This window comes from Hemicordylus capensis, chromosome 2, assembly GCF_027244095.1.
Source record: "Hemicordylus capensis ecotype Gifberg chromosome 2, rHemCap1.1.pri, whole genome shotgun sequence".
NCBI classification, from domain to species: domain Eukaryota; kingdom Metazoa; phylum Chordata; class Lepidosauria; order Squamata; family Cordylidae; genus Hemicordylus; species Hemicordylus capensis.
This window is the reverse complement of record NC_069658.1, coordinates 387952845-387978624: the sequence shown is the minus strand read 5'-3', so window position 1 is coordinate 387978624 and position 25780 is coordinate 387952845. Positions and strand designations below refer to the sequence as shown.

General features: G+C 42.6%; 1 protein-coding gene, 1 long non-coding RNA gene and 2 other non-coding genes across 5 annotated transcripts in view; 1 reads left to right on the top strand and 3 right to left on the bottom strand.

The window, feature by feature from the left end:
• NARF (nuclear prelamin A recognition factor) overlaps positions 1 to 19381 on the top strand; it is a 34276-nt gene extending 14895 nt beyond the window's left edge. For both annotated transcript variants that reach the window (XM_053292062.1, XM_053292061.1), the window contains exons 7-12: positions 5003 to 5121; positions 6586 to 6715; positions 9898 to 9970; positions 10727 to 10864; positions 12532 to 12689; positions 13864 to 19381. In XM_053292062.1, the coding sequence (XP_053148037.1) occupies positions 5003 to 5121; positions 6586 to 6715; positions 9898 to 9970; positions 10727 to 10864; positions 12532 to 12689; positions 13864 to 14105 (860 nt within the window). In that variant the 3' untranslated portion in view covers positions 14106 to 19381. The remainder of the gene's footprint in view (positions 1 to 5002; positions 5122 to 6585; positions 6716 to 9897; positions 9971 to 10726; positions 10865 to 12531; positions 12690 to 13863) is intronic.
• LOC128343276 (uncharacterized) lies at positions 19375 to 25766 on the bottom strand. Its single transcript, XR_008315435.1, has 4 exons — positions 25635 to 25766; positions 24605 to 24686; positions 23247 to 23361; positions 19375 to 20027 (listed from the first exon to the last, which is right to left on the bottom strand). It is a non-coding gene; the product is annotated as an uncharacterized LOC128343276 (long non-coding RNA).
• TRNAQ-UUG (transfer RNA glutamine (anticodon UUG)) lies at positions 24948 to 25019 on the bottom strand. Its single transcript has one exon. It is a non-coding gene; the product is annotated as a tRNA-Gln (tRNA).
• On the bottom strand, positions 25487 to 25558 carry TRNAQ-CUG (transfer RNA glutamine (anticodon CUG)). The gene has a single exon. It is a non-coding gene; the product is annotated as a tRNA-Gln (tRNA).
• Positions 25767 to 25780: the final 14 nt, after the last annotated feature.

Genomic DNA, 25780 nt, shown 5'->3' with positions numbered 1-25780 from the left:
TTACTGGAGTTCAGCCCTGTTGATGACTGTGCAGAAAGGGTTGGGTGTTTGTGTAGGAGCAGATAAAAGCCGCCTGGGTCCTGTTGCTCATGCACCAAGGTTATTTCCATAACTAAACAATGACTAATGTGGACTGCAAGGCTGGAGCTAATTGACCGAACTCTGTCTGTTTTTCTCCCTGTGAAATAGATACTTGGAGGCTGATCAACTTATGAAATGACTCATGCCATAACAGGCTTGATTTCTCTCATTAAACTCCTCTGAGGTGTCTTTGATTATAATGTGTCAGACATGCAGGTTTGAAAAGCTCAGCTTCATGCTGTGAATGGCAGGGCCTGACAGCACATTTAGGGAGACCTCTGCCCTAAAATGTCATCAGGCAGAAAATGACCGTCTTTCCTTACCCACCCCCCACCCCACTCTTTTTTTTTTTTTTTTTTTGCTTTTGGAAGCTGCAACTACTTCCATGTTGAACTGTTCCCTGTGTCTCTAGCAGGCGCCTTTATCTCTGAATATGTCAGAGGGCAAGGAATTCATTGGCATGCAGATACCAGAGGGAGCAGTCAAGGAGGACTAGGCTGATATATAAGACAAGCAGAGAGTGTGCTCAGATAAGTGGGACAAAAATGTCAGCAGACCTTTTGATGGTTTTCATAGCTTTTGGAAGGTCAGCTGGAAAGACATAATATATGTAGAAGAAATAATTGGTGCATCATCTTAGTGACCACCGCTGTCTCATCTCTTTCCCTTTTCTTAAACATGTGTGATGCCTTAATGTATAATTCTGTCTAGGACAAAGCCAGGTGGGTGAAGCAGTTTTTTGATGAAGCTGTTGTGAGCTGAGAAGATCGTGGCTCCCATACCAGCTGGTTTTTGCGAGCTTTTCAGAGCCCTTTCACAAGGCAGGAAAAGTGTTTCCCCACTGTGTTGGGGTTGCACTCGCTTGGTAGAGGAGAAATGCATCCCCAGTGCTGAGATGACCACTCTCTGTTCCTCCAGGCTGCACTACAGCAATTAAGCCAATGGAACACAGCATGGCAGAGCAGAACTTTGGCCCAGGTGTCCCTGCATGGTGGACACATGCCTTCCCTCACCCTTCAGAGTGGGAGCAGTGCAGTTGGCTTTGTCATATAGCCAGCTCTGATTGGAGATGTGATGCCATGATATTATCATGTGTGGTCTCTGTTGGTTGAGCGTGGCCTAAAGCAGCAGGTGAGGGAACCAAACAGGCAGGGGGAGAAATGAGAAGAATCACATAAGGGGCTTTGTGAGAAGCTTGCATTTTTAAATCCCAAACTGTTGACAGTCAAAAAGTCAGCACAGCCTGATCCTGCTTCTCTGTGGCCATGAAACACTCAGGTCTATTGTACAGACTTACTGTTTCCAGCAGTCTATCTTCTGCAGAACTTTTATCTCTGTCCCTCACACCCTGCTCAGTTTGTTTTTTGAGGCTGATAGGGCACAAGGCTGGGTGCCAGTGTTTTTGCAATGTTTGACCTGTATGGTTTGGAGAACACCAACATCTTAAATAGTGGCCACCTTCAGATCTAACATGGGAGCTGTTCTTTGCCCCCCTCCCCCCGCACTCCCATCCGTATTCAGACTACTGGAGAGCAGTCTCTCTGCAGTCAACAGGACTGCAGAGAGGCGGAGTTGCTGGCTGTGCAGGTTCCTTCTTGACAGAAGGACAGCCCACACAACCAATCAGGCCTGAGGGAGGGAGGAGGTTCCATGGGGCCAAACCTGCAGTGCCAGCATTCAGATGGAACGCTGGCACCATGGAACTGGAGTTGAAGGTGCCCAAATTTCAGGGAGGGAAACCGTGGGTCCCTTTCCCCCTTCAACTCTGGTTTCCTGAATTTGGATGTGCGGATAAGGAAACTGGAGGTGAAGGGACCTCCTGTTTCCTGTTACATCTGAATTCGGCCAGTAATACCATTTAGCATTTGTATAGCACTTTCACATGTTCAGAGCACTTCACATGTATTATCTTGATGTAATCATTACAACCAAATGAAGCCCAAGCCTCTCCTTGTGGCAAATTGCACTGAGCACCAATCTCCCAACCCAGTCTTCCTCATGGCAAATTCTACATGCCATGAACCCATCCCCTCTCCCAATTACTGCCTATCCACCCATCTTTAGGGGGCCTGGAAGTGCTTTTTAAAGAACAAGGGCTCAAAGCAATCGGGGCATAGTGAATGTTGTGCAAGCATGCATCAAGCAATAGTCTTGTTCAGCAGTGTTCTGAAAGTAATCAAATAATCAGGTTTTTATTACAAAAGATTACTCTCTCTTACACACACACACACACACACTTGGGTGCAGAGTGGCACAGCACAATTTACCCAGCTATGGCTCAAGGCTGTGCAACAGCCATTTAATCAGCTGCAGTCCTGTGCACATTTATCTAAGAGTAAGCCTCATGGAACTCAGAGGCAGTTTCGTCTGAGTAAATATGCATACGAGTGAACAGTTAGACTAGATCAGTGGTGCACAGCTCCAGTGCCCCAGTGGGCCAGAATCAACCATGACTTAGTGTGCGGGGGCCAAGGTCCATTTTCAGCACATTCAAATTAACTAACAATATAAATGAAAGCAAGTATTAGCTACTTGTAAGCCACCACCACCACCACGCCACACACAAACACAATTTTAACCAAGGATAGTGACTGGAAAATAGGCCCTCTCCCGGCTCAGTCAGCAGGGCACCTGGAGTGCATGTCAGCCCCAAATAAATGCCAAGTTCTCTCCTCTCTGGCTCCTGCTATTGCTGCAGGATAATTCTATCTGGGAGCCAGCAAAAAAGTCCCCATGGGCCAAATCTGGCCCCAGGACCTTATGTTGTGCAAGCCTGGACTAGATGAAGCCTGCTCTACTTCAAAAGGTGAAAGCGGCCTGCGCAGGCTGTAAATGGATCCCAATTAAAATTAAAATTGCATTCAAAGGGAATCTCAGTCAACTGTACTGTGAAAGCCACAATCAGTGGCTTCTCCTCTGAACCTCAGTTCACATGCACTCTCTTGTGCAGACTTAGCCCCCACTGAACAATATTTGGTGGCACTTAGCATCCCCCTCCCCCCGCCACCCACCCCATGCTTCCAGGGCCCCTGCCCACCCTGATCCCAGAACTGGGCACTTGCCTCCCTCCCATCTCCCCTTACCTGGCAGTGGCCACCACTCCTCCTCTTGTCCCACTCCTTCCTTTTTCAAAGGCAGAGGACAGGGAATGGGGCAAGAGGAAGTATTTGTCAGTGCAGAGGAGGCCAGTACAATTCCCGGATCAGCATTGACTTCATTTACCTTTACTGATGGTGTTATGTAGCCAAACCTGATTGACTATGTAGCATTGTGAAATATTATTTTATGATGTGATGGTCATTGAGCTGAATTGAAGCCCAGGAAGAAGTCAGTCCTGGGGGGGAAGAAAGATGACACTGCTGCAGCTGCTACTGCTGCTGCTCTAGTCAGTACCGTGATGATCATTTGCTGCCACTGTTTGCACCCCCCCCACACACACCGTTCTTGACATAGAAAAGCACTTCTGGGCCCCCTAAGCATGGGTGGGTAGGCCTAACCTACTTCACAGGGTTGTTGTGAGGAGAAACCTAAGTATGTAGTACACTGCTCTGGGCTCCTTGGAGGACGAGCAGGATATAAAATGTAAAAAAAATTTTTTTAAAAAAAATACCCTCCTGCTGTGGCTGGTAAAAATGTTAACAAAGGAAGGTGAGCCTTCATAGTGACTAGGGAGTTTTCAGGGAACATTTTAGGGCCCCATGAAAGCTCATCTTTCACCTCCAGGAATCAAACTGGGCGAATAGTGGGTTCAGCCCTAGAGAAACACTTGCATTGCCTTCCATATATTACCCCTATATAGGGTTGTGTTCGTATACTGAGATTCTGCCAGTAGGGATGGGCCCGGACCGGTCCGGAGGCCATTGTAAAGGCCTCCAGACCGGTCCGAACCTGGGCGGTCTGGTTCGGATGGGGGGTGGCTTTAAGAGCGGGGGGAGGGTTTACGTACCCCTCCCGCCGCTTTCCCGCTCTGGCGCCATAATTTCAGAAGTAATAGGGGTGGCAGGATACCTCCCTGCCGTCCCTGTCCCACTGTCGCTATTAAAAACTCCCAGGAGTCCTTTGCGCTGCGCACATTGTGCGCACGCTTCACGTCTCTGTGACGTGCGCGCGCGCAAAGGGCTCCTGGGAGTTTTTAATAGTGACAGCGGGGAAGGGGCGGCAGGGAGGTATCCTGCCACCCCAATTACTTCTGAAATTACGGCGCCAGAGCAGGAAAGCGGTGGGAGGGGTACGTAAACCCTCCCCCCGCTCTTAAAGCCACCCCCCACCCCAGTGCCGGACCGCAGTTTGGTGGTTCCGTGCACACCCCTATCTGCCAGTTAGGAAAAAGTAATATTTGAAGTGGTTCTTAAAGGGAATCTATATATATATTTCTCCTAGGTGTGCCTTGGAATGTGCGTCCCAGCTCCCAGCTGATTGGCTGGGCGGCAGACGGGCCTGATTGGCTAAGGCGCACCCAGGAGGATCGGTCACCGTGGCAGCGGCAGGCCTGGCCACAGAGGCCAGAGGCGGGCCCAGCCCAGCTGCAGAGGCCAGGCCCAGGAGTGGGGGGGGAGAAAGGGTGGGGAGGCGGCTGGCCCTGGAAGTGGAGACTAGGGCAGAAGGTGGCAGGGAAGAGGTAACCGCTGGTCCCAAAGAGTGCACAGATGCTCTGTGCGGGGTCGGCTAGTAAGGAAGAAACGCCACTGAATTAAGCAATTACAAGGAACAGAAAAATAAACAAAGGGACTGCATTCCATTAATCTGGCTGAAAGGATTGGTTTTTCAGAACAAAATAACAATTCAAGAGGTCACTGTTTTTAAATGCTGAGTGGGTATCTAGTGAATTAGATAGTTGTTTGTTCTTAAAATAAATAAATAAGTAATCCTAGCCCAACAATTCTCAACCTCTCCTTGTCTTGATTCTGTTCACTCATTCTAGGTTGGATCCAGTATGCAGAAAGAGTCCTCTCCAGTCTTGTAACGCCACACATTTGCACTGCAAAGTCACCACAGCAGATCATGGGTTCCCTTGTTAAGGGTTATTTTGCCGGGCAGCAGGTAACTATTTCTCGTGCATGTCTAGTCTAATGGCCTTAGGGGAACTGATTTCTTCCATGCTGGTGTCTGGCCACAGTCGATCATTTTAAATTTAATTTTTTTGCATTTGTTTGGCAAATTGGGGGTGTTTTTCTGGTGTACAGGAGCTGCCAAAGGTACTGGATCGATCTTTATTAGCTTCTGTACATGTGTCTCTGACAATACAATAAGGTAATACCATGGAGTACTGGTGGTGCATCAATGCATAATCCTCAAACTTTTTGAAGTGAAATTGAGGCTTGACGGTGGGAGTGCAAAATCTTTCTATCTTTTTTTGCTTTTGTTTGCAGTTATTTGCTTTTCTTGTTTCCTCCAGTGCTAAGGAAGCATTAATAATAATAATAATAATATAATTAATAATTAATTCAATTTCTGTTCTGCCCTACCAAAAATGGCTCTGGGCGGTTTACACAGAGAAATAATAAATAAATACAATGGCTCCCTGTCCCCAAAGGGCTCACAATTTAAAAAAACCAAACCAAACTAATTAGCATTTTTGTGCCCTGACATTCCTGTTCCCTGACTGATCCCAGCCAGAGATCACACAGGGAACACAGTTATGTTAAGACACTATATAACCAGATTTGGCTATGTGATGATATGATGCTGTCAGTGAGGGCAAACTGAGCCAATCACTTTGCCCACATTTTGCATGAGGGACCGATATGTCCTTCTTGTCGACACTCCATATCTGTCTTCACTGAAATGGTTTCATTGCACACTCCCAGAATGCACTGCATCAAGAAAAGGAGCATTGGTCCAGTTCCTTTAGCAATCAGGATATTTTCATGTTTGATCTTGTACTGTGAGGATTGGATGTATTTTTGTGCTATTCTTTCACAAGTCCTATAGCAATATATCCACTCCAGTCCCCATAGGACAAGATAAACAGGCATGTATTCACCCACTCACCCATTTAATAGAGGAAGGAAGAGAGTATTGTTCTAAGTCAGTGAGATCTTTACAGGTTTTTATAGTCCACACCCACCCACATACACCTTCACACAAGTTCCAAGATTTGTACCAAGATAGCATGCATACTATACCAAGGCTTTCACACAATGTGATAATGGCCCCATGATGTACACAGAGCCTCGCTGTTAAGTTCCTATGATACTGCCCTCTCCTCCCCCCACCCCATGAATGAATACATGACTATAGCAAGAAAAATGGATAAGCTAGCTGGGGAGATAGTTTTCCTAGTGATAAAGCATTGCTTTATTAATGGGAATGTATGGATATTTCTAGAACAGCTGAGTTAACTGTAGAAAAAAGTTAATGGGAAAATCTTACGGTTGAGAATTTTGATATAATAAAACCCAAATTCTATAACCCATCAAATGTGGTGTGTAATCCGTGTTTCTCTCCACATTTTTTTTTACTTTTCTTGCAATTGATTTGTTCTCTGTTTTCTTCAACCATTAGAACCTATCTCGTGATAAAATTTTCCATATAATTGTGGCACCTTGCTATGACAAAAAGCTTGAAGCCTTGCGAGTAGATTTCTACACCCCTTTGTACAACTCTCAAGATGTTGATTGTGTTTTAACATCAGGTAGGTGTCGTCTTTGGAATATACAATACACTAGTATTGTGAAAAACTGTGATATGACTCACACTCTTCAGATATGACTTTTTACCCGGTGTGTTTGTGTGTCCATTAGGCTCAAACAACACATGATGGTGGGAAATCTACATATTTAAACTTGGTTCTGCCAATCTTCTTCTATATATATATATAAAATTGAATGTCTATTTGTTCCCTATACATTCCCACATGCTTTGCAAAGTTTGGTCCTGATAGCTCAAAGTGACTTCCTATGACCCAGCAAGTAATATAGAGTACCCGAGAACCCCGAGAACCACCTTGCACAGACAGACAGATGGATATACAATGGGCATAGCCACAAACCTATATGCAACAACAAAGAAAAATTCACACCATAAGCTCGAGCAACACCAGGTACCTAAAACTAGTTATGTATAAAGTGAATGGCAGGCACTCCAGTTTTAAGTCCAAAAAAAGAATGCAAGAGTGCTCAAAACACACCCAGCTGCAGTTTACTGGTGGACAGCTTTTCCTCAAATGTAACTTTTCCTCCAATAGAAGAAGAGAAGGCTAGGAGAAGATGTCTGGGGAGGGTAAGAGATTGCTGTGGGGAGTGTTCAGCACCCCTCATACATGTGCCTCTTTTGCCCTTTATATCAGACCACACCTTCATACCCTGTTTGTTTGTTTGTTTATATGAAACATTTATATACTGCCCAAAATGCAAATCTCCGTGCAGTTCAAAACAAAACAACAAAAACAGATAAAGAGTAAAACATTGCAACAATTAAAATTTAAAATGTTAGAACTATTAAAAACTCAATTAAAACAATATCTAATTAAAAGCCTAGGTGAACAAATGCATCCTGACTGCCTTTTTTAAAGTTGTAAGAGATGGGGAAGATCTTATTTCAGAAGGAAATGTGTTCCAAAGCCTCGGGAAAGCAACAGAGAAGGCCTGTCCCTGAGTAGCCACCAGATGAGCCGGTGGCAACTGCAGACAAACCTCTCCAGCTGATCTCAATGGGCGGTGTGGTTCATAGCAAAGAAGATGTTCTGTTAAATACCCGGGGCCCAAGCTGTTTACGGCTTTATAGGTTATAACCCAAACCTTGTACTTTGCCTGGAAATTTATCGGCAGCCAGTGTAGATCTTTTAAGATAAGAGTGATATGGGCTCTCTGAGATGACCCGGAGACCAACCTGGCTGCACTTTCTGGACCAACTGCAGTCTCTGGACTACATACAAAGGCAGCCCCACATAGAGCGCATTGCAGTAATCAAGTCTGGAGGTGACCAGCAAATGTACTAGTGTTCTGAGGTCATTTATCTCAAGAAATGGATGCAGCTGGCGTATCAGCCGAAGCTGATAGAAGGCACCTCCGGCCACCACCTCAACCTGGGACACCAGGGAAAGGTTTGTGTCCACAAGCACCCCCAGATTGTGTACCTGTTCCTTCTGGGGAAGTATGACCCCATCCAGAACTGGCAGATCAAAATCATCTCCTGAGTTCCAACCCCACACAATAAGTACCTCCGTCTTATCTGGATTCAGTCTGTTTGTTATCCCTCATCCAGCCCATCACTGCCTCCAGGCAGGCATTTAGGGAGGTTATGCCTTCTCCTGATGATGCTGACATGGGGAAAAAGATTTGGGTGTCATCAGCATACTTTCTGCATGACTGGAGCAGATGTGACTGAAACACACAGATCTGCTTCCATCATGTGTGATTTGATCCATTGCATAAGTGCTGGTCTAGTACTGGGTGCATGGGGTTCATTTTTGGGTTTAACTTCAAGATCTCATAAAGATCAGTTTACAGTTTGATTTTGAAAAACCAGTGCAGTTATATCAAACACTTCTACAGATACAGGAGTATTTCCTACATCTGCTCAAACATAATGTGTGTACCAAGCAACCTGAAACAGCCCTATTTATGGAAACACTCACAAATGCAGTACAGTGTTTGCCTCTTCAGACAAATGTCATGGTAATCGTGAAGAGCACTAGCGGGTGAGTTACACACTGGGGCAGGACTTCTGGCATGCTTTGGAATGACTGTACTCGTGTGCAGCTTTTTAAAAATAATGTCTGAATAGGGGTATTGTGTACATCAGACTAGGGGAGAAAGGGGGATTTTGCTCTCTATCTTAAAAAGGCTACTGCTTTAATTGTTGGCTTGCCATTGTCACCCTGTTTGCTTGCTTTTATTCCTCTGGTCCTGCTAAGTTGTCCACTTGGCAGCCATTGCAGTGTCACTTCAGGCATGTGAGAGAGCACAGGCCAATCTGTAAGCGAAGAAGATTCCTAATTCCGTGCCTCCCCGCCCCAATCAAAAGTAAGGGCATTTACCTTATTAGGAAAGTGGGGAGTGTTGAGTGATTGCTCGTCCTAGTTAGCTTTCTTTCTTTAAAGATAAATACATCAAGATATGAATATGCTCAGTTAGAGAAAAAACATTGGAAACATATGGACAAGGTGCCTCCATGGTGACTAGAGAAGTGGCTAAAATAATATCCCTTCAGAATATAATTTGAGGACTCTAGAATTGTGTGAGGCACCCCAGAGCCTTACTTTTATTTTTTTTTAAATCTATCTGTTTATCTATCTAATCACTGGTAGACATCCAAACTAACGAAGCATGTATGCAGAGGGGCAATTTTCATCTTTCTCCATTTCCCTCTGGAGCCAACTGTGACTCCCAAACATATGTCCCTGAGGGCTATGTAAAGCAATGCCTAACTTGTCCTTTTAATTTCAATGGGACTGCTTTGAGTAATCTAGAGATATACATATTCATCAATACATTGATAATGTTTTATATTTATCCTCAAGATGTTCCTGTTCTCCCAGGCTTTTAACTGAAATTTAAATTTTAGTGTTTTTTTCCCACTGAAATAGTTTTTATCTGTTTTATGCATTTTAACTGTTCTATGTCGTTTTTACATTTGTTATGTTTTAACTTTGTACACCACCTAAAGACGTCTATACCAGGTGGTATAGAAATATTATAGATAAATAAATACATAATTTTCCACATCATGTCAACTACTGTCTATATGCCCTCAGTCCTTCGTCAGGTTGTAGCAGGCCAACGTCAAGTATCAATCTCCTCACGCACCTCCCTTTGACCACCCTCCCTCCCTTTGACCACCCTTAAAGTAAAATGTTTCTTTTCCCCCCTATAGCTGAAATCTTCGAGATAATGGAGCAAAGAAAAATATCACTGAAAGAAGTAGATGAAGTGGCCTTTGACACCCTGTAAGTAGTTTTTGCAGGCCTTGCGTTAGCATGTAGCACCCTTGGGTAATTCCTGGGGGTCCAGCACCTGGGAAGGCTCACTCCTGCTCGTGCTGGCCTGGAGTAAGCCTGGGCCCTTTTCTAGCTGGTTTTCCTTAAAGTGACTCTGCAGCTTAAGGTGTGTCATTTTTAATTTGCTCCCTAAGCTAGTAATACACCACTTTGAACCCTGTTGTGGAAACTGATTTATGAACTGACTCAAACATGGTAGGGTCCAGACTAAGTTAGTCATGATGAAGTTCCATTGAAATTAATGGGATTTAAGTTAGTCATGTTTCATTTATTTCAAAGGTGCTTAGTCATGACTGACTTAGTCTGGATCCTTCCTGATGATGATGTTGATGGCTGACGTACCATGCAGTGTACCACCCATTGAGGAGGATCACAGTCAGGTGGCTTGCGAGCCAGCCAAGAGCCTGTCCTCTCTGGTAGGGGACGTGCACACTCCGCTTTGTGTAATCGTTGTTCCACAGCTACCACCATTATTCCCAGTGGTATATTCATCGCTGAATATAGTTCTTAAATACTTGTTTATTGGTGGATTTTTAATTCTATTTCTAGTAATAAAGGTGGCATTTGTATGGCATTTGCGCCTTTCGTCTTGTAACTGCTAGAGTAGACATATGAGCCAATTAGGCTCTATTGAGGAAACTTTGGTTTTGGTTTTTTAAGTGATTGTGTTTTTCACCTCCTTATCTTCATCCCTTGTTTTATAAGGTTTAGTGGAATAAAGGAGGGTGAGTTAATCCAGCATGATGGAAGGAGGTCAGATGGTTACCTGGAGCACATATTTAAACATGCTGCAAAGGAGCTATTTGATACTGAAGTGAAAGAAATCACGTACAAAGTACTAAAGTAAGTTGCTTCTCTAAATTAAGTTAATCTAAAACACGAGTCCAGAAAAAAGGTACTCTGCAGATTACAAAGCAATGAATGTATACGTTTTTCACTGCATGTACACACAGCAGGGAACCATGACTAATCATGGTGCAAGTACTCCTGGTAATACACATGTGTTTGTCACATGCACCCACTACATTTTTAGATATGCAAACAAAACACTTCATAGCAAAGAACAGGGCTCCTGGTGGTGGCAGGCACTACATGATTGGTTGTCCAGATATTAAAAGGAGGCAAGGGATATCCTCATCATCTTGTGATGGGGGGGGGGGTTGTTCCCTCCAGGATCTTAAGCTGGCAGGGTTGTTCGAGACAATTACTGACACAGCAAAAGTCCAATAATAAGAGTTTATTAAGGGAGATTGAAAACATTGGATAAGTGGGCATTCCCCTGTGACAGGTGTACACGTGTCAATCCACTTGTCAAAACATTGATTTTCTACCATTTAACACTTTTAAAAACCTTAGCCATTAATAACTGAGCAAGTCCTCTGCTAACTGAGCAAAGAGGCACCTTTTAAAAGTGGTGATTCTCTTTATTTAGCAGGGGGAAAGCAGTTGGCCTTATCTATCCCCAGCACAGCATCCCTCTAATGGCTGTTGCTTGTGTCTATCTTTTAGATTGTGAACCCTTTGGGGACAGGGAGCCATTTATTTATTTACTCTATCTATCTATCTATCTATCTATCTATCTATCTATCTATCTCTTATTTATTTATTTATTTATTTATTTATTTATTTAATAACTATGTAAAATGCTTTGGGAGTTTTTGTTGAAAAGCAGTATATAAATATTCGTCGTCTCTGTAGGTCAGACACAGTTTTTAAAATGCACTTTCAGTTAATTCCAGAAGATCCTGACTGAAATACCATGCAGTGCCCTGCCCATCAAAGAGCAATATACGTACAGGGCTTGTGAGCTAGCCAAGAGCCCATCCTTGCTGGCAGGGGAGGTTCCATGTACACTCACTTGCTCGTAATCGCTGCTATGTGTAATCATAATTTGAAATAATGACAGTGGCAGTGGAGCAGCAATTTCACACAGCTGAGCAGAGGCACTCTTACTCCTGGACTTCAGGGCCAAGGTCCAGGGCCTCCACAGCCCCTGGGGCCCTCCAAATCCTCTTTAGTGTGTCCTGGGTGCTGTGGTCGCCCAGCAGAACATGATGATGTTTAATTTGCAGGGGAGGGGGGCCTCCAAAGGCCTTTAGGTCCAGGCTCCAAAATTACCTAGGTGCACCTCTGCAGCTGAGTGTGCACAGAGCCTCCCGTCTTCTGCAGTATGAATAGGCTCTTGGCTGGCTTGCAAGTCCCACATGAGCATCCCTCTTTGATGGGTGGCACACTGCACAGTATGTCAGTCACTAGTTATAGTCCAAAGGAATAACAGTAACCATGACTCAGTCTGAATGAAAGGCAACCTTCTCATCAAATAGAGTTGGTGAACAGCATTTCTGACCACCATGGGAAGGTCCGATATCGGACGTCTGGCCTGTTCACCCACACACCTGGTCCTGTCGCCTTCTCTCTGGAAAACTCTCTGAAGACTAAACTGTTTCCAGTTCTCAGGCTCCTGCTGCAAACAGAAGCACTCTCAAGCTGTTCTCCATGTATCTTTTCAGAAACAAAGACTTCCAGGAGGTCACACTCGAAAAGGATGGTGAGATAGTGTTACGTTTTGCAGCAGCATATGGATTTCGAAACATCCAAAACATGGTCCTAAAGCTGAAAAAAGGAAAGTGCTCCTACCATTTTGTAGAAGTTTTAGCCTGCCCTGGAGGTAATGATAACCCATAAAAGAGATCTCTTTCCCCCCCTTGTGCAATGCAAAGGTTGCAGACAGAAATTATCCTGAGTCTCTCCATTGTTGATTTTGAATGGATAATGATAGATTTTCCAAAATTCTGTTAAAGCCAAAACACTTATTATATCCCTTTGCTATACTTTTATGCAATTAGTTATTGCTAGAATTCCATGTGACTCACTTATTGGCTGCTGTGTGCAACTGTAAAGAGATGAACCAGCACAATGAATCATGGATCTATAAATATACTAGCTGACATGAAGTCCAGCATTACGGCTCCAAAATGCTGCACCCCAGGGCTGTTGTGGACTTCTAAGGCAACCTCCATGCAGTTCAGAAGCACAGGTTCTGGTGGCAGCATTTCCGCAGGGTCTCCCTGTTGCAAATGGGGAAACCTGCAGAAATGCTGCTTCCGCAGCTGCTGCTTCTGAACAGCATTAGAGTTGCATCCACAGCAGCCTCAGGATGCAGCATTATGGAGCTGTAATACTGCACATCATGTCAGCCACCAGTGCTGCAAAAAGTGTTGCAAAAGCCTTTTGGAAAGCCTGTCATTTAAAAAAAAAGTTTTTAAAATTATCTATGGTCATGGACATATTTTGGGAAGTGCAGCTAGAGAACAGAGTGGGGTGTGTGTGTGTGTGTGAGAGAGAGAGAGACGGGGGGCAGGGGAGAATTTTTAAAGCTGCAAACAACTCCAACAAGTATTTTCTGGATCCCAGAAGGATGCTGTTAATCAAAAGGAATTGTATAAAAATATTGTTGATTAACAAACAGAAATATAATGTTCAAGACATTTTGGCTTCTGCCTTCTTCAGTTGCTCTGATATGAAAGGTTGAGCTGTTGTGCATGCGCGCGCTCTCTCTCTCTCCATTTTCAAATGGAGGGCTTTGGACTCAGTCAATGAGTGATAATTAGAAAGAGGAGAAGGAAAAGATGTTGGGAAACTTAGAGGGAAATGAGGACAACAAAGAAGTTGTTTCTAGAGGAATCTCACTTCTCTTAGAGCTCTGTTACCAATACTGAATCGATAATATTTTTGCATTTGAGGTCACTCTTGGCATTTCCAAAGCATGTGATACAGTGTAAGCTGTAAGGTTTTTCTGAACAAACATGTCCTCTTTCCTGACTTTGCCCTTCTGCTCTTAGGATGTTTAAATGGGAAGGGTCAGGCTCAGACTGAAGATGGAAAGCCAGACAAGGCACTGCTCCATCAGATGGAGGATGTGTATGCTGCAGTACCTGTCCGGCTTCCTGAAACCAATGGGTATGTGCAGAAGCTTTACCAGGAGTGGTTGGAAGGGATGGATTCCATGAAGGCCTGGGAATCATTACACACTAAATACAACACAGAAAAGCCAACTGCCAACAGTCTGGATATCAAATGGTGACCAATCAGATTACAAGACTTGCATTAGGTCTGATGTACATGCAGCACTGGAAAATATTCTATGCAACTGAAGATCTGAGGCACTGATTGAATACATGAACAGTACAAAGAACTGGTACTGCCTTTCTTCCTGTTGGAACTTGTATGGTCACATTATTGCTTGATTCCTTGTATATTTTGAATGTCTTTATTTAATCAGAGGCCACTATTGTATGTGCATGTGTATCTGAACAGGTTTTGTAATGCACAGCAAGTCTCTCATCCTCCAGCAGTGGAGGGGGGATAGCAGAATTGAGCAGGGATGTGCAGAACGTTCCTAGCTCAAAATGTACCAAGTCAAAATGGGCCGTTTTGAGTGTTCCAAGCTCGAAACAGAATGCCCCTCAAATGAAGGGCCTGTTTAGAGCGCAGAATGAAGTGATCCCGTTCCAAGTTGGAACATTCCAAGTGCCCCGAGCGCCATTTTGGCGGGCTGTTTTCCCCTTGCTCCTGTTTCTGGCTCTGGCTTCCAACTGGGTTGCGATCACTTTGCATCTATCATACAGGCTTGATGTTTATAACAAGCCAACCAAGAAGCAAGGAGATAGTAATCCAGTCAGAAGCCAGTGCCAAAAACAGGAAGCAAGGGGAAAAGAGCCCACCAAAATTGTCCTTGGAACACTTGAAATGTTCCAAACTCATTGCATCATTCTGATTGAATATTCCTGGGATTTACATTCTGTTCCGAGCTCAGAAGGGAATGCAAATCCCATTCCATGTATATCCCTAGAATCAAGGCATGTCAGTCATGTGCTTTGATTCTGCTCCTTTGGTACAAGAATTTTTTGTGCTAAAAACCCAACACCATGGATTTAATTGTTCTCAAAAGGTTTTATGTTAGATGTATAGTTTATTTGAGATTTTGGATCAACACCAAACAGTATAAGTTACCAAAATATGACAGACCAACTAAACAGTAATGTAATTTCCGATCCCATTTTACTATATTAAGGGTATTCTAGTGAAATTGAGTTGTGCAAAGAGAAATTCTAGAAATGCTGCACCCTGTGCTCATGAATTTCCTTTTTGCTGCTTTCATTCAGTTTGTTGAACTTGCCCAAATAGTGATGTTCTGTTCTCTCTCTTGTCATATTTTTCTGAAATTATTTTTATTCTGTTCTCCTACGCTTGTGAATACTGGGATCCTTATCTTTAGGAGAGGGTAAGATTGTGTGCCAGCCAGGTCGAACACTATATTTAGCAAATCTGCCTAGTTGTCAGAAGTTCAGAGTGAAGTCATTAATCAAGGGAGTCATAAGGTGAGGCAGCAAATAGGTGCAGGTTAGATCACTAGGTGAAATGGACAAGATTGAGCAAAGCCAAGTAAGTCCAAAGTAAGTCCGAGCAAGTCCAAAATATCTTGAAGGAAGTTAGCATACTTTATTGAAGTGAAGCCTGCCTAATGTCAAAGCCTGCCCTTCATGACACCTTAAGTCAAGGATCATTCGCCAACTTTCTACACAGACATTAAACCTATTCACACTGAGACTTTTCTTGATTGTTGCCAAGTCCAAATATTGGCAATAGCTTCTGGCTTATGGTCATTATAGCAAGAGTAGAAGAGAAAAACTGTTGTGTTTTTCTCTGCTACTTTGTCAAAATAGTTTATAGCCTGAGATGAATATGTGATTCCTGCCTTGGCATGTGTTCACACAATTATGCTAATGTCGGTAACACACATTAACCCTAGATTCAAACAATTGTGTGAACCAGGCTTAAACCTCTAATCAGAGGGCACTGGTGCTTTACTCCTCTCAAATAAGATGCCTGTTTAAATTCTCTGTCTGGTTCCCACCAAAGACCAATGGAATTTTCACCCAGGAACAGCCAAATAGGGAAGAGGTGTGGGAAATTGTGCCATAATAAAGGAGCTCAGTTTTGTGGTTAGAAATGTGGAATATACGTCCACATATATTCTGTGGACATAAATCCACATTTTCTGCGTAGATTTGACAAACGGATGCAAAAATGAGACTCTGTGTTTCAATCATTTTCTAGTTGTATCTTTGAAGGGGGGGAAAGGTTAAACTTTGAAACGGGTGTAGGAATTAAGCACCGATTGAAACCAACCTCTGTGCTAGGAAAAGAACTGAGAACAATTGAGGGCTCGTGGGCATGCTACTGCATTCAAATCAAAAGGGTGTATCTATATGGTACTTTCTTAGGGCACGAGATGCAGTGTTTGGGTACAACACTCAACCAAGTCCTTCAGCACTTCAGAAGGAGGTTAGCATACTTTATTGCAGTGAAGCCTGCCTAATGTCAAAGCTTGCCCTTTATGACACCTTAAGTACTGCAGCCTGCACAGCTTCCTGTTTCATCCTGAGGCTATGCAGGGGGGAAAGGTACTGGCCGTCTCCAGCGGCATGTTGCACATTCCCAGTTCTGCACCACCATCCTAAACTGAAGCAGGAGAAGCTGCCATGTGGATGTACCTGAAGATGTCCAAATTCTTGAGTTAAGGCAAAAGCACAGTCTTTGGAATGTTCAAGCTATAGTGGCATTAAATTTAAAAGTCTGTTTTCTTAGTTCATTAGGATACCCTCAAAATTTGTTCAATGCAATTATAGTCTTATAATTCAATTTTATTTTTTTACATGTGTATATATGTATAGATGACATTCTGTTTTATTTTCCTTACAGTTTTGTATACAGGTTTCAGTTGTTGTTTGTGAAAAAATATATGTACATGATTGTCCTTGAAAAATGTAGTTCTCAGTATAGATTTTTAATTTAATTTTAGAGGCTCAAAACATTCCATGATCACAAATCCCCATGCAGTATGTTACCTGCCCTTTGCTGTGATAGAACAGGAGTTACTCTTCTGTGCCAAAATGGAAGCTTCCAAGTGTAAATCTAGAGGCTAGAGAAAGGCTTTGGGGCTATTCACATGAGTGGGTGGAAGGGGAAGCTGGGCCAACTCACCTTCCCCTCAGATGAGCAATCAAACATTGCTGGGAGCGTGAACCGCACTCCCAGACAATCCACACTATGCCACGCAGCACAGAGCTCCAGAGGCCAGGACAAAGTGTCCTGGCCTCCTGATATCCCACAGTGCACCAAATGACATGTGCAGTGCATTGGGGGATTCCCCCAAGAGACAGGTGCTCTAGGCACCCATCTCTGTGTCTGCTCGGGCTGAGTGTAGCCTGAGAGAATACACAATCCCAGAGCCGGGATTAAGGGAGCATTCATGCCTTTAACTCCTGCTAAAAGCCGAGCTTAAAAACTGAGTTAGGTGGCATTGCCCGACTGGGATTGGGCCTAATCCTGGCAGTTCTCACGCACAGCCTAACCCAGGCTGGGCTTCCCTAGCCTGGGTTAGACTGTGCATGAGAACAGCCTCTTTGTCAATGTCCTTAACACATTGCTAAACATTAATATCCCATGCCACTGTATTGCTTCGGTTATGCCCATGTTGGTTGGTAGCCAGAGTAACAGGATGACATAAGATCTGTCACCAAGAGTACAATCTCTTCTCACTCAGGGTGTGAGTAATGTAACTGGGTACACTTATTTTTTAAAGGCGCAGTTAGGCTCCTGTGTTGATGCACATAAAGCGCATGTTATTTGTAGGCCAGAAAATGAAAGACTGCAGGACTTCTGGCTTGGAGATCTAATTTGATAGTCCACTGTCCGATGACAGCAGAGGCTTTTCTCAGCTTTCCCTACCCACAGCCAGTAGGCCGTCTAAATGAAGCAGGGTGATGCCACTTTCATACATCCTATGTCTAGTAGAGCTAAGGAAACACTTTCCCACCTTTCAAGGTGTATCAACAATGGTGATACATTGCTAATATTAAATATTTTCTTAAACAAAACAGAAATGAGATCATTACTTACCCTAGGTACGTATCTTGCAACAGAAAAATGTTATATAACAAATAGTAACAGCATTCAACTCTACAAGATTTATCCATAACTCAGAGGAGGATTCACCCACTGAATATTTACACAGCACACTCCCATGAGCAAAGGTGGCTAACACCATTAGGAGCAAGTAGTCAACTACTCCCTTAAAAAGGGAAAGCTTCTTGACTTCATTTACTAGAATAATACATGCATTTAGGTAAGATGAAGGCATACTCCCCATGCCTCTGAAACTAGATTGAACCCATGGAACCCAAGCCATTAACTTGAAAATAAACCCTTTCATGATAATTGCATTATTAGAGCACCTTAGTTCAGTACTGCAGTCTAAAAATTAAAAGTTCGCAGTTGTTGATTATGGGCGCAATCCACCAAATCACAACTCTGGATTCATTACAGTTCATTGAAGCAATCAATGATGAAGTACATCTAGTCTAGTGCATGCAGCCCTTTGTTTTCCAGAAACGGGTAGTCCTGTGCTTCTCCAGAGCTTGAAGTAAATTGATTTATGAACTTCAAACTTATTACAAATGCTGTTAGTGGGTCTGCTTTGCTTGAAAAGCACTGGTCAATCCCCTTCTGCGCAAACTAGTAATGTTCTTAAGGATAGCCTGCAATAATGCTTTATCATTTGAAAGTTGTTTTGGAAACAATACATTCTGGACTCACGGCATCTGAAGAGTTTTTAAAAGCAGGCATACACACACAATATAAGCGGTGGGGAGGGGGGACAAACAGCATTTGGAAAAAATGGAAAATAATTTTTTAAAAAAACCCTTAGCCAAGATTTCCCCCTTATAATGCCATAACACATAATGTCATAACATAGTCAGTCAGCCATAACATAATGTCATATTGCTGCCTCAGTCTCATACAGCCCAGTGCAAAACTTTATTTCTTGAAAGTATGTATCTCTAAGCTTACTGGGCTTACTTCCTGGGAAGTACCATATGTTTAGGATTGCTGCCCTAAAGCCATCCATGGAAGTAAATGTGATTTACAGGCATTTAATATGGGGTTTTGGGTGGGGCCTAGTGTAATGTATGTTTTGAACAATGGTACTATGTACATGTATTCTATTCTAGAAGTTTAGTAAGCAGAATATCCAAACCATGTATTAACCACCTGGGGTCTTGAAAAGGGATCAATAGATGTTATAAAGATATTCTGGTAGGACTTCAGAGCCAAAGGAGATTGTACATTTTTAACTGCTGTACCCATAAGTGACTGCAGTCTTTGACTGAGATGTAGTGTTTGTTTTCCATCTCTGCCTTTACAACATGATTGTATCTGGCCAACAGTCAGTAGTCTCAATTCTTTTCAATGGAGTATGACTTTGAAATGCTTAAATAAAAATACTCTGCTGAATTTTGTTGCTTTTCATTGAGTTCTAGCTGAATACCAATCAAGGCATTTTGGTTCCTCAGGCAGACAACCTCTCACCTGCGGTGTTAAAAATGTAATGACAAAACAGTCTTCTCTTAAGCACATTACTCAGAAGTAAGTATCACTGAGTTCCATGAAGCTTCCTCTCAGACAAGTGCTTAGAATCACAGTATCCTAAATCTGGAAAAAAGAAAATGTGTTCTCTTTAATGGTACTCCAAATATGGCTGCCTGAGGTGAGCCACCTCATTCTGCCCAATGATGGGCCTGGCCCTTCTATCAACAGTGAGTTAGATCCAGACTGGCTGGCTGCTCAGTTTGTCACTTGACTTGCACAAGGGATTCCTACACTGTCACTATGTGTAAATCACTTGCTCTAACCAAAAAGCTATAATTGCTGGTTTGCAATATGCTAGTTCAGGCTCACATAAATGTAGGAATCAACTCAATAAACTAAGAGGGTGCAAGAGACAGAGCATGCACTAGCCAGGCCAAAGCCTGCTCTAAGGGTTGTCAGGGGTCCACCTAGATGTGGTATCTGTCCTTTTAAATACTTTGAGGGAACAGCAGATCTCCATCTCTTGTCCTCTTCTTCCACCACTCCTTCATTCATCTTGCACCTCTGCCTTCTGTGGGCAAAAGTAGAGTCCTGCTGATTATAGGAGATGGAAAGAGGAGTGGACAAGGGGATTGGAGCAGAAACAGAACAGAGACGCAACCATGACATCCTCTCACAGTGTCTCAGAGCATATATTAATACAGGCTCTGACCAGGCATGCATTTATTTCATAAATAATAGAAGATAAGTTAACCAAATGAGACTCACTTTTTAGTAAACCAAGGCCAAAAGTCTCAGATATCAAATGAAATGAATGTCTATTTCATTTGGAGATATCCAAAGCTCTTCTTTCAGGGCAGGGGGGGATTACTTATTCCAGGCAGTAGCATTGCTGACCTGGGCAGCTACCTCCTGGTAGCCACGAGCAATTTTGCTCCACCCAATACCCTGATGTTGCTTAGTTCCGGGGCATTCTAAGCAGAATGAAAGCCCACTGCCAGTAAGAGAAAGAGAGCAGCAGCACCATATTTGTCCTCAGAATGCTCTGGAACAAGGCAAAGGCTTTGAATGCTCTTGGGTTGGTTAAGGAAGCAACTAAGGTTTTTTTTTTTGCGTACATATATGGTCACTAGATTAAAATATACAAGTTGATTAATTGCATGAGTTTTTCTTAATGTATTGATTAAATCTGCATGCATCTGAATGCATAATCTGCAAAGCATATTAATATAAACATTTCTGAAGGAGAAAACCCTTTTTTAGCCTACTTTCCTTAAGGAAAGTAAGCTTAGGAGATCACCTAGCAGTGTGTGTGTGTGTGTATCTGTCTCTGGGTGTCACCATATCAACTTTGTGATGCCTGGACCAATATGAACCAAATTGGGTACAGTTGTAGGGACACATAGGGACACCTCAATAGTGTAGTCTGTCATGATGTTATCCACCCTGATTCAAGATGGTGGATGTGTAAACACTTGAAGCACAAGTGGGCTAACTTGTGAACCATCTATCCAATTTGAACCAAATTTGCTGCAGCTGTAGGGATACATAGGGATGCCTCAATGGCGTAGTTTGTGATAATGTCATCCACCCCAATTCAAGATGGTGGACATGTAAATGTTTGAGGCACAAGTGGGCTAACTTGTGGTCCATCAAACAGATTTGAACCAAATTTTGTACAGTTGTAGTGAGTGACACATAGGGATGGCGCAAGACTGTCGTTTATAATGATGCCATCCACCCCAGTTCAAGATGGTGTATTTAAGGTGTAACTGGGCTGATTTATGAACTGCCTAACCATTTTAACCAAATTTGCTACAGTTGTAGGGACACATAGGGATGGCTCAAGGGCGTAGTTTGTAATGATATCATCCACCGTGATTCAATATTTATTATTATTTCTCTATGTAAACTGCCCTGAGCCATTTTGGGAAGGACAGTATAGAAATTGAATGAATGAATGAATGAATGAATGAAGATGGCGCATGTGTGAATATTTGAGGCGCAAGTGGGCTAACTTGGGAACCACCTAACCAATTTTGCCCAGATTTGAAGCAGTTGTAGTGAGTGACACAAAGGGACACCTCAAAGACATAGTTTGTGATGATGTCATCCACCCCAATTCAAGATGGCAGATGCATGAACATTTGCGGCTCAAGTGGGAACTGATTTGGACCAAATTTGGAACAGTTGTAGGGACACAAAGGGACACTTCAATGGTGTAGTTTCTGATTATGTCATCCACTCTGATTCAATATGGCTGACACATTAACATTTGAGGCACAAGTGGGCTAACTTGTAAACCACCTAACCAATTTGAACCAAATTTGCTACCTCTGTAGGGACACCTCGATGGTGTAGTTTATAATGATGTCTTCCACCCTGATTCAAGATGGTAGACACAGGAACGTTTTAGGAGCAAGTGGGTTTACTTGTGAACCGCCTAACCAATTTGAACTAAATTTGCTACAGATGTAGGGGCACATAGGGACAGCTCAAGGACATACTTCATAATGATGCTAACCAACCTGATTCAAGATGGCAGACAAATGAAGTGTTGAGGCACAAGTGGGGTAACATGTGAGCTGCCTAATCAATTTCAACCAAATTTGGTACAGTTGTAGTGAGTGACAAATAGAGACACCTTAACGTTGTAGTTTGTGATATTATTCATCCTAGTTCAAGATGGCAGATGTGTGAACATTTAAGGCTGAAGTGGGCTACCTTGTGAGGAAGGTAATTATCAATTAATATTATAGTGAAAGGTGTTGCCAAAACAGTTTTATTTTGGAGTTGCTGACAGCACCCCACCATATTCTTGGGACTGTGGGACCACAGCTTCCATTTTGGATACCTGAGATCACAGAATTGTGAACTCTGCACATGTCCGTATGTGACAGGACTTGCAAATGGTTGCTTAGCATAAGCAAGACATGGGGCAATGCTAGCCCCAAGGCCATAATAACAAAGACTGAAAGGGAGAAAACCTCTCTTTGTCCCTCCGTCAAATAGAAGGATGCTAGCAAAGTAGACCCCAGGTTAAAGGCATTTCCTTAGAGGAGAGTAACAAACTCCCTTTTTCATGAGAGACAGCATGAGCTAATTTCTCTGCAGTAACTCAGATAAGCATGGCAGCTCCCCACCCCACCATCACTGGCCTCCCCACCCCACCCCACCAGCTAATGAGCTGGCAATCCCATTAAAACTTAGGAAATTTATCTTTGCACCTGAAGAAACATCTCTTTTTCCAGTTAAGCTTTAAGATCACCCATTCAACCTTCCATGTACATGTCACCCAAGCCATTCTAGCCTTTTTGTTCCTTGGGTGTACATTCAAGTTGGCCCATTCATGCAACCATGAATTTCATTGCTCAGCATGAGCTTCAGCCCCTCCAGCGAGGAAACGTGACTTATGCATTGCCTCAGGACATGATTTTGACTACAAGTATCCTTGGCCCAGCCACATGGCCTCAGAATCAGGTTTGGAATCTGCATGGGAGTCCAACAGGCCCCTCTGCCATATCGATCCTTGCTTTCTACCCATCTGAATCTCCTCACTCTCTTCTCTTTCTCTCCATTTCCGCATCCAAGCCTCTTTGTACAGCAAGCCTTAAGCTGACTGATCTACAATTTTGACCTTAAACTAAAATTCCTCTTTGTTAGATTCTTGTTAAGACTGTTAGTTAAGAATTAACTATTAATTCTGTTAATTAACTAACCAACCTTTTCCACCCCAATTTTATCCCTTAATAAATCTGTTGTATTGCATATACGCTTCTTCCTCATTTACCAAAGCTTTCCTCAAGATAAATATTGTGATAGACTGCTTCCCCACAGCCAAGCTGATTCCTCAGGGTAGCCCCAACGCATAGTCAGAGTGTCCAGCCAAGCACTCAGGAGCAGATCTATTAACAAAGGAAAGTAGACATATTAGTTCTTACCAGAACAACTTGTTTAATGATGCATTTAGGCATGTGCTACAGCAGACACCACTTTAGAAGAGGAGGAATCCCGCCTCTTCAACTTTCCCCACTATCCACAATTTTATACGTGCGTGTATTATAAAAGTTTTTAAACACAAAACAAAATCTGTTCCTTGGATATCTATAAACAGTATTATATAATATCTTCTTTTCATATATTTATTTCATTCTACAGACACAGGTTTATTGTATTTACCTGACTCCAAGATTAGGTTTTGCCCAAGTTTTTTGATATTAGAAATCAGGAGGTCAGCTTAAAGAGATGTAAGTTTTGGGTGGTATAAAAATATGCAAATAAATAAATAAATAAATAAATAAATTCAGAGTCCTGTTTATTTTGAGTAAATGAAGGTATAATCTGTATTTAACCTCCACTTTTTAAGGGGGTCAACTTAAATTCAGAGTTGTCTTCAGGTAAATACGGTACTCCTTGCCTTTCCATGTGAGAATTATTAGGCATTTCAAGCTTAAAAGGAAGAAAAGATTCAACTAGTTACATTCCCGCCACTTGTTCTTCAAAGCTAGGCATAAATATGAACCTGGGAACTACCAAGACATACTTCATTTTAGACAGTGTGTTCAAGAAAAATACTATCAAGAGGGAAAAGGTTTGTCTAATTTTTCCTGCTGGCTATTCTGAGCGTGCCTCTCAGAGGTTTTCTAAATGGCAATTTGAAGCAGCTTCATTGCTGATTTCAGTGGAGGATGTTGCCGCCTGTATTAACGATGCACGTGGCACTCCATATTTTTATCAAGGTTACCAAAGATAAGGCAATGTTCTTGGATTCAAAAACAACAATGATAATCCAAAAATAATCCAACAGTAACTCTATATAAATATGAAAATTATAAAAAGTCACCACAACTCCAAAAAAATATAATGGCACATATAATGTGTCATATAAACACTGTTATTTAAAATAGTAAAATATACACCATTACTCGCCAAAAACCTAATAAACTCAAAATTGATGAAAATCCTTTAAAAATCCTATGCCTCACAAATACTAGTGTGTTGTATCCAAGATCCAGTCTTATGGATGCCCAAAATTATGAAGAAATTCAAAAAGGAGATAATTAACCAGCATGAAGTAGTAAATTCATATCCGCAAAGTAGTCCATAAATGTCCAAATACTAGTAAGGATCCAGAGGTGAATAATTTACCTCCCTGCGCCACTGGCTCATACAGATGCATGTAGCCCGTCCCCAGTCATGGGTCTATAGCAGACCTGCTTGGCATTTAAACCTAAAACGCAAAATTATATTTTTGTGAACCAAAATGGCAACAACAGGAAGCAAAGACACCTGTTACACTCCTAGTCCTACTAATTTTACAGGCTTCCAAGCTGACAGACCAGCAGACTTCTTTAAGTCTGCAATGACAGCAGGGCTTCTACAATTTGTTAAAACAACAAGCACATTTCACCACTCCCAATAACACCGTCATTTCTAATAAGGAAGCAAAAAAAACGAGAACAAAAAATTTAAAACGCTCCCACAGGGGAACAGGTTCTACCGAGATTTGAACTCGGATCGCTGGATTCAAAGTCCAGAGTGCTAACCATTACACCATAGAACCACATGGCAGGCCTGCTGCCTGAAAAGTTCTCTATTAGCACGTCTCTCCAGCTCCTCTTAGCGAAATAGATGTTTAGCCCCATGTGCGCCCCCGCCCACCCAACTACCAACCTGTACAGGATAACAATTCAGTGGCTAAGCCTTCCACGACTGCGAAGCACTCTTTTTAAAAGGACATGTTTTAGATTAAGTGAAGAGATCAGGTTTTCAGAAACTACATGGGCGAAATTATTATCTCCCCCCTTGTAAATATCTTATCTGTCTATATGTATGTATAAAGACATCCTTTACATAAGATACACACTCGTGTTTTAAGTTCTACAAACATTTCATTATGTCAAAGTATACATCTCAGTATAAAGAGAAAATGAAGTGACAACCCCCACCTTGCTTTCCGCTAAGCACATTTTCAATTTAAATACTAGCCTTTGAAAAAAATAAATCCTATTAAAAAAAGGTTAACTCTGCAGGTTCCACCGAGATTTGAACTCGGATCGCTGGATTCAGAGTCCAGAGTGCTAACCATTACACCATGGAACCGCTTGAGGAAACCGTCCTCCTATGACACTTATTCAGAGACCGCTGCATGGCTACCGGGATAGAAATTATTACTCACGTGTTTCTTCTTCTCCCTTGACTAAAGAAAGGCCTTAAGAAGGAAAAACACTCCAATTATATTAACTAGTTATGTTAAATCTCACTGCATTGCGTTATCGTTAGGGGAGAAAGAGAGGTTGGAGAAAAAGTTACTAAGAAGCCACC